The sequence below is a fragment of the Eurosta solidaginis genome, chromosome 3 (assembly GCF_040869045.1).
Source record: "Eurosta solidaginis isolate ZX-2024a chromosome 3, ASM4086904v1, whole genome shotgun sequence".
NCBI lineage: Eukaryota > Metazoa > Arthropoda > Insecta > Diptera > Tephritidae > Eurosta > Eurosta solidaginis.
In genome coordinates, this window is record NC_090321.1 from 215,246,767 (window position 1) to 215,265,567 (window position 18,801).

Sequence of the window (18,801 nt, forward strand, 5' to 3'; positions counted from 1 at the left end):
GGCTAAATATGAGCTGTTTAAACGTTTTTTAAGATTCATATCGGGCTCTTGTTGAGGCTTATATGATATTTGAGAATAGGCTTATATAGGACGACTGCAAATGCTCCTTTTTGACTTAAAATGTTTGCTGGCAAATTAAAATTTTTGTAACGGCATGCATTATCGGGTACAGATTTTTGGAAAATGCTGGATTACAAATTAAAACTAATTCAACCGCTAGAAATGGATAATTGTCCAACAAGTTAGTACATTTTGGATTGAATTTGTGTGTTTCTTTCCCATATTTTGTAAAAGATAATTTATACCCCTCTTTGGGTATTTATCCATCTTTACCGTATATAACCAATTTACTGGGTATTTGCCATTTGTGTATTTACCCCTTTCCCATCTCTAGCCATAGTGATACAGCAATTTAAAATAACAACAATCTTTCCCATTTGTAACTGCTTCGCTTACACTTTATTTGGTTAAAACTGAAATTAAATTTTTAGAGTGTTTTCCATTTTATACCCTTTAAACCCAGTAGCAATAAATTCTTTGCCACATAAAATAGTATCTACATACATACATACGTATATATATATATATATATTCTATTACCACGCAATTATTAGTGACCTAATTTTGAAGGTTTTCTACTTCTATGCTTTTGGCTATCGGTATGCATTCCTGCTATAAATTTTATTATTATTATTTTTTTTTTTTTCATTTTCATTGAGTTGAAGACTAAACTCAACACCAAAACTGCTATGTTGCAGAGAACAGCAAAAATAGCACACAACAACGTTCGATTACATTCGGCAACATGATCGTGTGCAATGATCCAACTTGCTTAAACGAACATAATAGACATTGATTTAAAATCAACCAACTTATTGCATGCGTGAATATAATCAATTCAGGCGTGTGCTCGTTTGCCTCAACAGCGATTACATTCATCGGAATGAAAAGGCAAATATGAAAACTCCATGCGTCTGAATATTTGCATGATTCTTCTGCCCTTACGTCACGGCGACAAGCTACATATAAACATTGCTTACGATTCTGTTTGTTTGCAATACTAAACGATACTAATTCTCGTGCTTTGATTTTATTCTCCGCTTGCCTTCGTTTGATCAATACAATCGTACGCAAAACCTGTTCGGTCATTCGATCGCAATCATGCTAACGGAGTCTAGTAAAGACAGATGCTGAGTTTATTCAATTATGAGTTTATTCGCATGATTGAATGCGAATGCAAGTTTTAGTGTTTGATTAAATCAAGAAAATTGTGATTTTTGCAGTTCTCTGCTGTGCTGATGCTATGCTGTCATGCAATGCTGTGAAATATTCCATAGTGTGCCATAAACTAACGGTTTTAAACCAAAGTAGTGTTGCTGTCACGCAATGTGTCTGTCTTGCTGTCCCCCGCAACGTCCGTGAAATAAGTATAAAGTTGGAAATGGTTTCAGAATTGAATATCTTATATGTGCATACGTACTACAAAACTCACTCAAATATGAGACAGTACCGAACTATAACTACATACAAATAATTGTTTGAATAATAAAATCTTGCTTTGCATGCAGTAAGAAATCAATCAGTTTACACTTAGAGTTATATCCGGCATGTTTGTTAGTTCTTTTCCATGTAAGAGTTTTTAAACTTTATGAGCTCGTCTCGTGTAGCCAGGTCCTTCATTGCATATACGTTTATGGGAATAATTTTAAACGTCAAATGAATGAGGCAATGCAGGAAGGATGAGAGAGTCTGATTATTTGGGAAGCAGAAATCACAAAAAAAAAAAAAAAAAATCGATAGTTGAAAGCAGAATTGGCAGACGGGAATTTAGTGCAGTTTGAAATTCTTGCCCTAGGGTGCTAAAGACGGGAGTACCCCGCAAACTTTGTTCTGCGCGAAAATTGGTCTGCCTCGCTCCCGCTACTCACTCACCCATTTCTTATTACATTTATTTTCCTCCTACTCCCAAACCCATTCGCACTGCAGCTACCGCTCCGGCTCTCCTCCCACTCCAACTTCCACATTAACTTCCATTCCATGCCACACTCACTCCAACTACCTCTAACACTCTCATTTCCTCTCCTTCCCCCACTCCGACTTCTACTTTCACTTTTACTTCCATTTGTGTTCCATACCGAATAGCATCTAAAAGTGTGTTAGAGTGTAAGAAGTCTCTGGAAAGAATCGGAATAGAGGGAAGAATATAGCTATATTGGGTCCTAGGGCATATGTGAATAAATGGTATGAAAAGCTGATGAACTAGCTAAAATGGGCATACTCCTCGTAGCTTGCCCTGTTGATGTCCCAATAATATTGGGAGAGATTAAAAGAAGGCGAGATTTGCCCGTGATCGACCAAGCGCGGGGTTGTAAAGTGTCGAAGATCATGTGTAAGTCTTACCACCTTAGATTAACAATGTTACCCCAATCATTAAAAAACAGAGGACTGTAGACTCATGACGGGTATTCTGACTAGACACTGCCACTGCTTTTTCGCATCATTAGTGATAGAAAACGTATGAGGTGCGGGTTCTCGTGCCCGGCACTTGCCAGGCTAAGACTCCAGCTATTAGGAGTGAAACAAGTGTTAGATCTAGAAGCAGCAAGTGACCGAGATCGTAGAAATCTTCTTTTATTTGCCAAAGGGAAAAAGTTATTTTATAACATAGGTCCTGATTTTTCATGGGGGTTGGATGCATTCAGTCTTTGTGAGGTCGTCACGGACCGGCCAGTTCAACCTAACCTAACTTTTTCCAATCCACATCCACTCTTACTCCCACTAATACTGCCATTCCCTATATCCCCATCGATTTTTTTCGAAATCTTATCTCCAAGCACGACGAAAGCCTTATTCTTACGACGAAGATCTCAGGACAAATTAGAACTAGAACTAACTTCCTGGAAAAATTTTACTCAATGATGGTATTATAAGACCATACTGCTGCCTTTATAATTTACCCGTGTGGTTTGCACCTAAGAAATCAAATTCAGAAGAAAACAAACAATATCGTAGCATAGAATATAGGAAATTGAATTCGATTACCATGACTGACAGGTACCCAATACCTGAGATATCCGAAGATATTTTCAACCTTGAAGAAAGCAATTTTTCTCCTTATTGAACTTGAAATGCGAAAGAAGAAATATCTTGCGATCACTTATGCAATGGCTGTCACGTGCATATTGACGATATAATAATTTATCATTGAAAATTTATCGAATTTTTTTCGAAAAGTTTTCGGTATGTTATCGGAAAGCTATCGATTTGCTTTCAAAAATTTCAAAATTTGTGATCTCAAGAAGTTATTAATTTACTATCGATTATTCATCGTATAGTTTTGAATTTGTTATCGGAAACTGTTTGGATACTTTAACGATATATTATTGATTATTTATAGATATGTTACCAGAAAATTATGGGTTTCTTATTGAAACGTTATCAATTTTTTCGGAGTGTTATCAACTTGTTATTGGCGTGTTGTTAAAATCTATCGATTTTGTATGAAAAACTTATCGATTTTCTTCCAAAAAGTTATCGATTTTATATTGAAAAGCTTCCGATTTCTCATCGGAGTGTTACGAAACTTCTATCACCGAATTTTCGAGAACTCATCGGGTTTTTATAACTTTCATGAAAATGAAATGGTATATTAATTTCGTCACGAAACCGAAAATTGTAAGTCCTTAAAGGAAAATAGATAGACCCACCATTAAGTATACCGAAATAATCAGGTTGAAGAGCTGAGTTGATTTAGCCATGTCCGTCTGTCCGTCTGTCCGTCTGTCTGTTTGTATGCAAACTAGTCCCTCAATTTTTGAGATATCTTGATAAAATTTGGTGAGCGGGTGTATTTGGGTGTCCGATTAGACATTTGTCGGAACCGACCGGATCGGACCACTATAGCATATATCCTCCATACAACCGATTTTTCAGAAAAAGGGGTTTTTTGTAATATCTTACCCAATTTAACAGATTGAAGCTTCAAACTTCACCATATACTTTCGTATATTGCACATATTGTTGCCTGAAAAAATTGATGAGATCGGTCGTATATATAGTATATATCCCCCACAACCGATTGTTCAGATAAGGAACTTTTCGTAATTTCTACCCTATTTTAACAGCTATAAGCTTCAAATTTCACCGATTGCTTACGTATATAGCATATATTGTTGTCTGAAAAAATCATAGAGATCGGTTGTATATATAGTATATATCTCATACAACCGATTGTTCAGATAAGAAACTTTTCGCAATTTCTACCCCATTTTAACAGCTATAAGCTTAAAATTTCACCGATTGCCTACGTATATAGCATATTATGTTGTCTGAAAAAATCATAGAGATCGGTTGTATATATAGTATATATCTCACACAACCGATTGTTCAGATAAGAAACTTTTCGCAATTTCTACCCCATTTTAACAGCTAGAAGCTTCAAATTTCAGCAAATGCTTAAGTATATAGCATATATTGTTTTCTGAAAAAATCATAGAGATCGGTTGTATATATAGTATATATCTCATACAACCGATTGTTCAGATAAGAAACTTTGCGACATTTCTGCCCCGTTTTAACAGCTAGAAGCTTCAAATTTCACAAAATGCTTACGTATATAGCATATATTGTTGTCTGAAAAAATCATAGAGATCGGTGGTATATATATTATATACTTCATATAAACTCTCATTTTTGCCCCTTTTTTACGGCTAGAAGCTTCAAAATTCATCAAATTTCATCAAATAGTTACGTTTACGTCATATATTTTTGAAATACGTGATTCGTAGTCATACTTTTTACATGCAGACCACAAAAAACGTGAAGCTTTGCATCCTCACACAGATTACCTACCTATTTTTTATTTTATATTTATCTTAAAAATCGTTTAGATATGTTCAAATTTCACTAAATACTTACGTGTATAGCATATATTGTTGTCTGAGAAAATCATAGATACCGGTGGTATATATAGTATATATCCCATACAACCGATTGTTCAGATAAGAAACTTTGCGCAATTTCTTCCCCATTTTAACAGCTAGAAGCTTCAACTTTCACCAAATGCTTACGTGTATAGCATATATTGTTGTCTGAAAAAATCATTGAGATCGATGGTATATATAGTATATATCTCATACAACCGATTGTTCAGTTAAGAAACTTTGCGCAATTTCTGCCCCTTTTTAACAGCTAGACGCTTCAAATTTCACCATATGCTTACATATATAGCATATATTGTTGTCTGAAAAAATCATAGAGATCGGTGGTATATATATTATATACTTCATATAAACTGTCATTTTTGCCCCTTTTTTACGGCTAGAAGCTTCAAAATTCATCAAATTTCATCAAATAGTTACGTTTACGTCATATATTTTTGAAATACGTGATTCGTAGTCATAGTTTTTACATGCAGACCACAAAAAACGTGAAGCTTTGCATCCTCACACAGATTACCTACCTATTTTTTATTTTATATTTATCTTAAAAATTGTTTAGATATGTTCAAATTTCACTAAATGCTTACGTGTATAGCATATATTGTTGTCTGAAAAAATCATTGAGATCGATGGTATATATAGTATATATCCCATACAACCGATTGTTCAGATAAGAAACTTTGCGCAATTTCTTCCCCATTTTAACAGCTAGAAGCTTCAAATTTCACCAAATGCTTACGTGTATAGCATATATTGTTGTCTGAAAAAATCATAGAGATCGGTGGTATATACATATATTATATACCCCATATAAACTCAATTTTTGCCCCCTTTTTACGGCTAGAAGCTTCAAAATTCATCAAATTTCATCAAATAGTTACGTTTACGCAATATATTGTTGAAATACGTGATTCGCAGTCATAGTTTTTACACGCAGACCACAAAAAACCAGAAACTTTGCATCCTCACACAAAGTACCTACCTGTTTTTAATTTTATATTTATCTTAAAAATCGTTAAGGTATGCAGATCTGTTCACTATATATTTCTTATCTTATACATCCGATTATTCGGAGATTACGAACGGGATAAGATTATTGTTCAGCCCCATTCATGAAAGGTATGAAGTCTTCGGCACAGCCGAAGACAGCCCCGTTCTTACTTGTTATCTAACAGATACGTACAAAATTTCAATATAAAATCGATGATATTTATAACCCATCGATAAGTAGCCGATAATAAACCGATAACAAATTTATTGACTTGCTTTCAAAAATGTATCTGTATGATTCGAAAAGTTATCGATTTTTCATCGTAATGCTACCAGTGTGTTACAGGCGTGTTATCGATTTGTTAACCAAAACTCATGTTATTTAACAGATAACGATAAAAATTCAATAAAATTAGTAAAACATCTCTAGCACGCCGATAAAAAGCTAGAACGAAACCAATAAAAAGCCGACGAATCGTTAGTAGAAAGTCAATACCAAACCAATTACTCGACGTTAATCATTAACTATCGATAATAAGTAGTTTATAAAACAATATCGGTTTCTTACGATAAGACCGATGAATCTCTTTCGAAAAGACCGAAATTGTTTGTTTGTGGTAAAGTTATCTCTGTTGTGTTTTAAATTTAACCTTCAGGCGTGCTCTAGTTAACTTAAAAATATAAATTTTTTAGATCTAGACGTATTGTATATGTCTACACATCGAACGCCAAGAGTAATTGGCACTCCAGCCTTTTTTTGAATACAGGCCCTTCATAGGACGTCTTGCAAATTTTTGAAAAACTCTATATGACCTTTAACAGTAACTGCCTGTGTCTCAGAGAAACAACCCATGTGTAACTCCTTACGCAAGATATTTTCTACCGAATATCTTCAGTCCATTTATCTAAGGAAGATTCCATGTTGTTGTTGTTGTTGTAGCGATAAGGTTGCTCCCCGAAGGCTTTGGGGAGTGTTATCGATGTGATGGTCCTTTGCCGGATACAAATCCGGTACGCTCCGGTACCATAGCACCATTAAGGTGCTAGCCCGACCATCTCGGGAACGATTAAACCTTCAGGCCATTCCCTCCCTCCCTACCTCCAAGTGCCATGAGGAGCTTGGGGTCGCCAGATCCTCGTCTGTTAGTGAAACAGGATTCGCCGCGGATAGGTGAGGTTGACAATTGGGTTTGGAGAAGCTATATATTGCGCTGGCAACCTGAAAGGTTGCGCTACACAGCCCCTTGAATCTGGTGTTTTAGTCGCCTCTTACGACAGGTATACCTACCGCGGGTATATTCTGATCCCCTAACCCGCTGGGGTAGGAAGATTTCATGTTGAAGCCTTGTTGCTAGCTGTGAGTGGAGCGTCGAAAATTCGAAAGCAAAACGCCGTTGATAGTCTGTCTAGAATCTATCAGATAAGACAAATGATATGATTTGCCATTAATAGGGAATAGTGAGAGCTTAAGTACTACAACATTTATCCGAAGGGTATATAATAAGTATATTGTACAGTTCTGCTATGCTGTTTCAGGAAAAACATAAAGCTTCCCTACAGCCAAACGTACAAGTTCAGGTAGTTTCTAGTTAGTCGCTGCCTTTGTTTGAGTAAATTTAATATAACGCACGTTTTATTGTAAACTGATTCAATTCAAAATTTAGATTTTTTTTAGATATTGTGAGAGAAAAAGATAACCAACTGACGAGAGTATGCTGAGATTTATAGAATACACAAAAACCAAAATAGCGGACATATTTAAATACCTTTGAATCTCATTCTTATAATGGAACTATATGAAAACAAAAAAAAAATTTATTTTGGATACCATTTTTTAACAATAAAACGTGCCATATAAAGCTCAAGCTTAAACACAGATACTACATTCGTGGCTACCAACTGTCCCGCTCTGGCGCCGATTTGGATTGTCTTCCACATTCGCTTTAGGGTTATAAGTCAAACCAGTTTTTTGCTATCATAGTTTTCGAGGTATTCTAACAGATCTATAATAATGTTGAAAGTAAGACAAAAAATGCGACATATTTTATATGAGTCGATACTCTGGCAGCGTTTTTTGAGCTACAACTGCCAGTTGACTCCTGGGCTTGCAATAGCAAATACACAAAACCAAAGCTACAAAAAGGAGGCCCATGAAAAATTGTGGAAAATTAAAATCTGAAAAAATTTGATTTACTAAAAAACTTAACATTAACACAACCAGTTAACATAGCGATAGATAAAGGATGCAATGAACGTAAGCACAAGAATAGTAACCACTATCAAACAAAACAACAAAAAAAAAAAAAACACAAATACAAAGAAACACTTTTATTCGTAATAAATATGTATAAAGATTGTTTTAAGAGACTACTAAGAAAAATAATCATACAAATAAGAAAAAAATATGTACCGAAGAAGTAAAAAATATAACAACAAGACATTCTACGATTTTATGCATATGAATGCAAGAAGATAAACAGAAAATAATAAAAATGGACTATAGTATTTGCTGCTGAGAATACTCATATACATATAATGGCAATCATTTCGTTGTGCTTAAGTGCAAGAGGATGAGCGCACAAGATTACAAGAGTAGAACAGGCATGTCTAAGAGAGAAAAGGGTAATAGAAGCAAGGTTATGAGATACTATCAAATTGAATTTTGTTGTTATGCAGATGTATTCGATACTTAAGAAACTTTTATAGGACAACATAAAAAACAAGTAAAATAATTGAAAAGAAGATAAGGATAAATTGATGAAAAAATAACAAAACAAAAGAAATGATCACGAAATGTCTTAGCGATAAGCAAAATGAGAAAATATGAAAGTAGTAAAGGGAAATACTTATAATGTATTGGAAATATGTAAATATATATGCATACTTGTTTGTGTGTGTGTGTCTAAATGGGTATATAGAGCGCAACATATAGGACAAAGGATATGCAACGAAATGGCACACTAAATGCCTACGACTAACAGCAATTCGCCGATTTTTTATGTTTGAGTGTGTGTGAGTGTGATTGTAACTTTGTTCTACTATGAATCTGGAGCAGTTCACTGCGCATTGTAGTTGTATTATGTCAATATCGTAAAATAGCGCAACAATGCAATACACAAAATATATGCAGGTATATGTATGTGATGCTGTGCGATGACTTTTGCATTTTATCGTAAAATATTTATGTACAGTTGCGGTCAAAATCTTAGTAGTGCCACCCACTATCGATGTACCGAAATTCACCGAAATCTGTTGATCCGTTTCTAAGATAGTAGTGGATATACAGAGTTATCTTCTGTATATATAAAAACCACGTGTTACAATGTTTGTCCGCGATGGACTCCTAAACTACTGAACCGATCTTGAATTTGTTTTGCACCCCGTATGTAGTTTGATCCAACTTGAAATATAGGATAGGCTATATCTCAATTTATAGTCGCAATATTATTTTATTGCAATTTTTTTTAAATGTTTATATCTATTAATAAAATGTTACGTATACGCACCGGCGCCTATATTTTCAGGTGGTACTTCCGTGTAATTTTGGTGGGGTGGATGGGGAGGGGATTGCCCCGGGCCCGGGGTTTCTGAGGGGGCCCGCAGCTTAGAGTTACTAAGACATTTCTTTTAATTCGGGAGAGTCTTTAACTGTTCCATGTGCAATTTTTAAGTCGAATTTCAAAAGCAACGAATATCTGCATTTCGTTTTAATATTATAGTGAAGTGTGAAAAATAAAAATCTATATATATAAAAGGAAAGGCTAAAATGTGTGTTAGTTGGTCGCCGGTGTTTGAAGAGACGCGTCGGTCGATTTTGTTCAAACTTTCACACAAGTTGCGTAAACCGTGGTGGTTACGACATAGGTTTGGTAGCGATCGACGTATATGGTCTCGAGATACAGGCCGAAACGTGGACCCGAGTACCCCTAGAATACGTGGGTAATATGGATAACAAATGAAAGCCGTTGCTGAGAGCTCTAAAGTAATTTTCATTGTGATATTCGATTTAGTCGCATCAACCTGGCAAAGCTGATAAATATGCATGCAAATCAGAAATAAGGACATGAATTAATAATACCCACATACCTATTTACATACGTCCTATTCGATTTGCCTGAAATTTGGTATATAAATTTGCCTATATTAATATTTACGACCCTTTTTACGGGAAGTAGACCGGAAACGGACTGGGACTGAAACTCGGAGTGGGACTGGGACTAGAACAAAATACATACCACTATCTGGGACAGGCAACAAGAGATGAAGAAGAATGAGAAGAACTTGATAGAAGAGAAAAGAGAGAAGGAGGAGACTGAGAAAGAGATAGAAAGAGACGAAGATGGAGATAGATGAAGCGAAAAGACGGAGGGAGGAGTGAATAAAATGATTAGGAAAAAGTGTAGAGGGGGATGGTAGAGTTAGATGGCAAAAGATTATTAAAATGTATGCATATAAGCCAAATTTAAGGCAGAACAACGTCTGCGAGGTCTGCTAATATACATATATAATTTGGTAAGGGGGCAACCCTAAGTGGTAACCCTACATAAAAATATCTCTATTGGTACTAGGAGTGATATACCTTTCGTTTGAAACCCAAATTGGCATTTGTCATGTAATTTTTTAAAAATTCCAAATATGTGGTAACCTTGTGAAAACATCGTCAGTGGCAACACTTAATAGAAAATCTTAGAATATAATACACTATGTATGTACAAATTTTCATTCAAATGGGGTAAGCCGTTTCCGCGATAGTAGTGTATATATACAAAGAATTATAAATAATAAGGTTCCGGATATACAAACATTTTTACTCGTTTAAAGTAATTCTATGTCTAATGCCCAAATTCGTATCATTCCTTTTTCAATAACGTCGAGAAAGAAGAACTGCACACCTGAGCAGAGCGAACTCATTGATGGCAAAACTTATGGGGAAGAGCAAAATATCTTTCGCTGCTCAGCAAAAATGTTACGTAATGCCATCAAGTATCAACCAAGTGGCGAAAAGCGTGAAAGAAAGTCAGTAATGTCAGCAAGGGAAGTTAAGTCTGTCGTCAGATACTCAAAGCAGTTTCCATTTGCGACTGCTACTGAGATAAAAGATGCTTCAAAAGTATCTGCAAGCGTTGAGCCTGTTGTTATTATTGTACTAACGAAAAGGACATTCCCCGAAGGTGTTGGTTGGTATTATCGATGTTGATGGTACTTTGCCGGATATAGATCCGTTACGTTCCGTTAAAAAGCACCATTAAGGTACTAGCCCGCTCAAAGGTGAGTTTGACAACTGGGTTGCAGAAGCTCTGAAGCTATAAAGCTTTATATTGTGCTTATCAACCCCTTGAAGCCACGTTGAGACTTATTTGGGCGTTTGCGTGAGCAGGACCTGCCTTCCCATAGTTCAAGAAAAGTAGCGTTGTTAAATAAAACCTATGCGCAAAAGAACAGTCGGTCAAATGGCGCAACATTTTATGGTCGAACGGTTCAAATATTGTCATGTATTTTGTATAAAGGGATCACACTAATATGTAAGACGACCAACTAACACCGAATACCATCCGAGGTATACAAAAAAAAAAAACGTTAAGCATGGAGTTTCCAGCATTTTGGTCCGTGCATGCTTTTCTAGGCTAGGCAACTGACCCATTCATTGGGCTAAGAAATTTATGACTCACGCTTCATATGTTGATATACTCAAGGACATCATGCTGTCACGATATTTCAGCTAGACAACAACACGAAATATACGAGCAAAGTAGCTGAGAGATGGTTAGAGGAAAGCCAGATCTAGGTGACGGCATGACCACCACATTCACCAGACTTAAACCCCATTTAAAATTTGTGGGTTGGTGTCAAGCAGACAGTAGTCCAACGCAAGCCAATATCGAATACGCAACAATGGGAAGCTATAAAAGGCGCATGGTATTCGATTTCGGTTTAAAGATGCCAAAAACTTGTTGGCTCAATGCCACGACGCTGTGCTGCAATCTTAAAGAATAAGGGTCATGCAACTAAATACTAATTTAAATATTAGCCAACGCCCAACTAAAACCACCTTTATGAAAAAGTTATGTCAAAATTTTACTTACAATTTGTTACACTACTAAAATTTTGAGCGCAGCTGTATATGTATAGTATAAGCCATGTATGTATATATTGAAAATGAACATGTATGTAATGGGAATTTTAAAGAAATTAAAATTTTTTTTGTAATGCTGATTGTTAGCGACACACACATAAAACAAATACATACGTAGCTAAATGTAAAAATGTTTAGTGTTTTTTTTTTTTTTGTTTTCATTTTGTTTTTATTGACTTATTACTTTTTGATTCACCTTTACGTAGGGGATAATGGAACATTTAGCAGTATATGCGCTACAAATTCAGTTCCACACATACAACGTTAAACGAATTATGAATGCATGTGAATGTGTGTGAACTATTTTATATTTAGGTGAATGGAATGTTACTAATTATTAGAATTTATGTTTATTTGATAAATTTAGATTAATTAAGAATTTTCGATTTTTACTCATTTGGCACTAAAACAGTTGCAAATTTTAGTTAAAGCAATGACAGTTTCGAAAGTAACAACAAATACATGAAAAAAGAAATAATTTAATTTAGTTAACTATTTTCTAGGTTGGTGTGTGCATGTAGTATGTGTGTACGTGATCACTGAAAAAAACAAAGCTGGCAAAATCAACTCAATTACGAGTCAATTCAACCGACATTTTTATTAATTTTTATCCATCACAAATAGCTGTTATTGCACAAATTGTTGATTTTCTATAGAGTTCTTAACAGTCAAATCAGCAAAAAAATTTAATTATAACAATTAAGGAAGGCTAAGTTCGGGTGTAACCGAACATTACATACTCAGCTGCCAAATTACAGCTTGCAAAACCTTTAAATTACATTCTTTTAAAAGTGGGCGGTGCCACGCCCATTGTCCAAAATTGGACTAATTTTCTATTCTGCCCCATAAGGTCAACTCACCTACCAAGTTTCATCGCTTTATCCGTCTTTGGTAATGAATTATCGCACTTTTTCGGTTTTTCGAAATTTTCGATATCGAAAAAGTGGGCTTGGTTATAGTCCGATTTTGTTCATTTTAAATAGCGATCTGAGATGAATGCCCGGGAACTTACATACCAAATTTCATTAAGTACCTCAAAATTTACTCAAGTTATCGTGTTTACGGACAGACGGACGGACATGGCTAAATGAATTTCTTTTTTTCGCCCAGATCATTTTGATATATATAGAAGTCTATATCTATCTCGATTAGTTTATGCCGTCACGGGGTACCGTTATGCGAAAAAAATTAATATACTCTGTGAGCTCTGCTCAGCTGAGTATAAAAAGCTCATCAAATGTAAGTAAGCCACAGGTGGCTAGGGGTACTCCGTACTTCATACAGCCATCTACATTCAGTTCTATTATACCCATTCGCGCAATGAGATGCGATTGACATTTTGCTAGAGATATTGCTATGACCCGGAATCCAGACGATCTTTATATTAAGATAGTTTGACGAGAGGCAAGTGAGGTGAGACATTCCCATATCGACCACCACCGCACCACAGTGGAATTTAAAACTTTAATAGCTGCTTGGCTATCGGAGTTTAATTGAATTATCTAATCGTAGTAGCAGTGGGAAGCATTTCATCCACCGCATAGTTAATAGTGGCAAGTTCCGCTGGGAAGACGCTACAGTGATCTGGCACTAAAATTTGCGGTTTCATCAAGCTACTGGCAGAAAACCCCCTCCAACTTTGCCATCCATCTTCAACCCATCCGTGATCCTGTTAACTAGTCCCCCGTTCTTTCCCACTCTACTATCCTTCAAATTGGTGATTGTTCTGTAACTTGAACACTATAGTCTGCCTTGTCTGGGATGAAGTCAAAGTTGGTGAGAATGATGGAATGTCCTAGAGGAGCCCATAGCCCATATCACCAAACCTGATCAGCGACCGAGCCGCAGCCGCCTCGTCCGCAATATCTATCGGATTAATGTTCAACATGGCAATTATTAGCTGGATTGGCGGTATTTAAAATGCGATGCTTTTTTGTAGGACGACGGCTTTTTGGATTTAGCACAGAACACCCCGTGCGATGTAATTATCCCTTACACGTGACACACTGGCAAGTGTGTGACCGTCCTTAAAAGAAATTTTTTCGACACGCGCAACAACACAATTTCTCTGGATCGGGATCCCGGCTTGGTTTGGATACCTTACCGGAGCAGGAGAATATGGCGCAGTCCCGCTGCAAGGATCTGCTGGGAGGATGCAACTAATGAAATGGGCTTACACTGAAATAACAGCCCTTGGTTGGGAAAAATCCCGAGACGCTCCGTTACATAGAACCCGCTGCCTTGGTGAGCGCCTTGTTAAGTGCATCCCAACAAACCATTACTCCGTAGAACAAGGAGAGTTGACTGGTTTTTCATAAAACCACTTACTACTATTGGCGATAGTTCCCAGCTCTAACCGATGGCCCTCCTGCAGCAGTATAATGCGACCCAGGCTTTTTATAGCCCTATCCTCCACATTGGCTCTACAGAACAATAAAATATGCAATCGAGAGTATCCTGAAGGCGGGAATACGATTGCGTTTTTTCAAAATATCGCACAATGATTTCCAGATAATCCCGATAGCTAAACGCTCGAAATCCAAAATCTTCTAGCTCTACCAGAAGCTGTTTTTCTACTACAACTCAAAGTAGAGAATAACCACCTGTAGCGTGCCTCTGCACGCCTTCCTTTTCATTGAGCCCCTCTCCACTCTGCTGCAACTATTCTGTTGTACAGAAGTCTGTAAGTGAATTGAGCTAAAGCTCCCTCACCTCCTTAGGCAACCAGAGAATTGTCAAATACTCTAGGCGGCACTTTTTTAAACGCTCCTTCTATGTTAAGAAAGAAAGGCACCGTAAGCAAATTCTTTGTGTTCTAGGGACCCCTTTGGAATCAATTGGGGAGCCGCTTCCGTTGCCTTGCTTCTAGATTAGGTATGCTACGATGTCGACACTGTAGTAAAACAGCTCTGGGACTATTCGAACGCACATAACTGTTATTAGGAACTCTGAGTTCATCATTTATCTGGAAGAGAGGGAACAAAACTTTCCGGTCTGATTATTGCTCTAATTGAAACAACTTTTTTTAAAGATTCAGATCTTATTTCTTCCAGGCCTTGAACCCGATATTTTCGATGTGGTAGGCGTAGCACGCTATCATTACACCACGGTGATAACCTCGCTTTGCTTTCTTAACTAATAATAATTAATGTCAACCTAAGAATACCAATGAGAACTGTTAAAATAACAGATTTCCGTCAACATCAGAATAACTTTGGCTGTTGATATGCAAGAGAATTCTGCGGTGCGATAGTAATAAGAACAAATCCGTGAACGTCAGTTTCTTTTTAAAATTAGCTGATGCATTTCAGTGATATTAACAGTTGTTTCCAGTTGAAATGACCAATGAAATCTTTTAAGAGAAAAACCAATTACATTATTTGAGAATCTTTAGTTTTTCTTCTGTTGAAATAACTAAACAATTTTGTTATTTTGACAAAAAACTCGGTTGACTTAACCATAATGCCATCAACTTTACTGAATGCTTATTAAGTCAAGAACAACAAACGTGATTTGTGGATTTTACTAGCTTCATTTCTTTCGGTGTACTATTTAAAAATATAATTTGAAACTTATAAAAATCTAATTAATGGATATGTATATGTATGCATAGTAATATTTCTATAGCGTTAGCGCGCTTTTGCCTTATAATGAAAATGATTTTTTTTTTGTTTTATACGAATTTATAAGAATCTTACAAATTTTAGTAGTATAAATAAAACAAAATTTCAAGAGCTTAATTTAGAATTACAAATGAGATGAATTGCATAATTGAAAATATAGCATTTTGAATAGTTGTTGTTAATGGGCTAAGTAAATAACAAACCATCATTATATATATTATGTATATAGTTTATATATGTATGTATGAATGCACGTTTTAAAAGAAAATCAAATTAGAAATTCATAGCAAAATTTCTATAATGCTAACACTGATTAAAATACTATAAATATAAATTTTAATTTTAAAACGAAAAACTTAAATGAAATAATTCATGTTGATGTGTGTGTTCGTTTAACATTTTAAAGCCAAGTTAAACATAGATATGTAATACGGTGAAAACTTTTTTTTTTATTTCAAAAATTTTGGGAAATTACATTTAACTAAATTTTATAGCAGACTTAGCGCAAATGCTGCATTGATAAACAATTTTTTGAAACCTATAACATTTTTCTAAGAAATTTGTTTATTTTATGAAGTAATTTGCTTTTCAGCGAAACTTTTATTTTTTTTATTTTTTATCCGTCAAGGCTTCAATTTTGTATTGATTAATGTATTTTTTGTTTAATGCAATTGTCTAGTTTTGGTCTATGTTTCAAACTAATTTTTTTTTTTTATTCGAAATCTTTGTATGTGTATTAAACAGTAATTACCTGTTTTTGTGCCATAGCCTGCATTTGCTGGAACATTTGTCGCTCCTCTTCTTTGCCTGTTTATTTAAGATGACAAATTTTAAATATTCAAATACGCAATGAGTCACTTCAAAGGATGTGGGGTTGCAAAAAATTTTGGGAACTTAAGTTAATAGCTAAAAAACACAAAAAAAAAAAAAAAAATCCGAAATTTGTATACTGAAAGTTCTCGAAAAATAGGGATAGACATATCTTCAATCTCATTGTTTTTAAAAACTACATTCTTTTGTCACATAACCATATTTTAAGCTCTAAATATTATCGATTGAAGTGTAATGAAGGAAAGTGCTTCTGGAAAGAAAATATTGCAGCCTGTTTTTGAATTGAAATAAAAGTAAATAAAACAGCAAGATAAATTTGTTTGGCAATTAATCCCTGAAATCTAGACATGGGTTTTCGAATTAATGGGTTACACCTAAGCAAAATATATTTTTCTTTATAATTCGACTGCTGAATGGAATATCACCTTACTTCGGCTGCTGTTTCGAAAATGCTCTATCTCAGAAAACTTTTGAATAACGCCATATTTCGAAGTCATTTTTTTAATCTAAGAGATTTGTTTCAAAACCTTCCTATGTGAGGTTAAATTCATGCAAATTTTGTAATTTCTCTCTAATGTCAATAACAAAAATTGTATAGCTTGTCTCGCTAATTAAATATATATAAATAATATTGATGTAATAGTGAATAGCGAAAGCATTGCTAATAATGCACGCTAAAAATCCAATGTGTAAAAGTTCTGTTGAGCGCGCCTCAAAATATTCCACACAATTTGGATTAAAAACATATAGTAAACATATATACCTAATTCTCTATAAAAGGAATAGCAACAAAAAAGGCAATGCTTGGGGCAAATTAAACTATAGAAACATTCAGTGTATGTTAGTTATTTGTTGAACAGCCAGGTCGACTTAACCCTAAGAGAAAGTACAAAGCGTGCAGCGGGCCATTCCCTTAATGGAAGGAGGTATCTGCCATTACGCCAATATGAGGTATGAATGTTGAAGATTTCGAGTTTAACACTCAATTTTGTAATTTTTCTCCAATATCAAGTCCAATTCAATATATTTGGACATTATCTGGGGCGTTTATGAAAATAATTCTGAGATAACGCGTTCTTCAACCAAATTCTGAGAAAGTGTGCTGTTTTTTTTTTTTAATATTAGCAGATAAGGTGTTTTCGGACTGGCAGTCGAGATAGCGTGGCTTATCCCCCACTCAGCCGACGATATGTATATTTTCAGTATTTTAAATGCTGACTGATTATTCTTTTTATGATAGGACTTTGGTACAATAAAATATTTCTGAGAAAAGTCAAACAATAATCATACTAGGAGACGCAAGATAATTGCTTTGAATATATATGTCATGTAAATCTCTTCTAGGGTTGCAACGCGAACTCGAGAAATAGGGCCTTTATTTTTAATCATTTGCAACGCAATTTACCAAGCAACGAAGTATAACTAAACAGCAGCAGGTGCAGATTGGCCTACACTGCATGCATGTTGATCGATTTTCATGCCATTCGTTTAATTGTGAGACATGTCGGCACCAACGTAACTTAAAATTCCTTTGAATTTCAAAGCATGCTGCGATTATTTACTGTGTTATTCCACCGAAATATATTTGGTTGTTGTTGAGTGCCCGCGTGAGCCAATATGATGTTGTTGGGAGCCATACAGAGCCATTAAACCGTTTGCTACTTTGATTTAGAACACTAGGAACCCACAATGCATGCTGGTTGTGAGTGACCAACTTAAATGCATTAAAAAATATTATTTAAATATAAATAATAAATTGCTCTAAAAAGATTGTTATCTATTAATATGATTCCAAGTTGCACTACTAACAAGTGAGCTGTTAGTTTGCTAAATAATTTAGAGCCTAGTTTGCGCTAGTTTGAACCAAGTGAGGGGGATATATTCAAGTGATTGATAAAGGAAATTAGGGAAAGTTATTTGCTTATTAGAAATTTTTAATTCTGAAAGCCCATGTCTTGGTAGCTGAGTCTAACTCCAAAAAAAACTTTTTTTGTTTACCTTCACCTCTTAAAATAAAAGAATCTATGCAAACCTCACACGAAGTGGATGTTAATACGTTGGTTATAATATTGATATAAGTAGAGTTTTAAGCTTCTTGATGCTATACATATATGGCAGATTTGTTGTTAATTACTATATCGCTAGTTTGCTTGCCTTTCTGAAGATACGCTGCTACATATATTTTCTGATATTTATTCAGGGCCAATTTTTGTTTGTCTCTGTTCTTGATGAAGCTTTAAATACTTTTCTTTTTCTCCTAAGCGTTTGGATGAATTTTTTCCTT

The 18,801-nt window shown here is 35.2% G+C and overlaps 1 protein-coding gene across 12 annotated transcripts in view; it reads right to left on the reverse strand.

Moving 5' to 3' along the window:
* The window catches only part of brp (bruchpilot), a 191,528-nt gene that overhangs the window by 144,594 nt on the left and 28,133 nt on the right, over positions 1-18,801 (reverse strand). For all 12 annotated transcript variants that reach the window (XM_067775041.1, XM_067775037.1, XM_067775036.1 and 9 more), the window contains exon 6: positions 16,438-16,493. In XM_067775041.1, the coding sequence (XP_067631142.1) occupies positions 16,438-16,493 (56 nt within the window). The remainder of the gene's footprint in view (positions 1-16,437; positions 16,494-18,801) is intronic.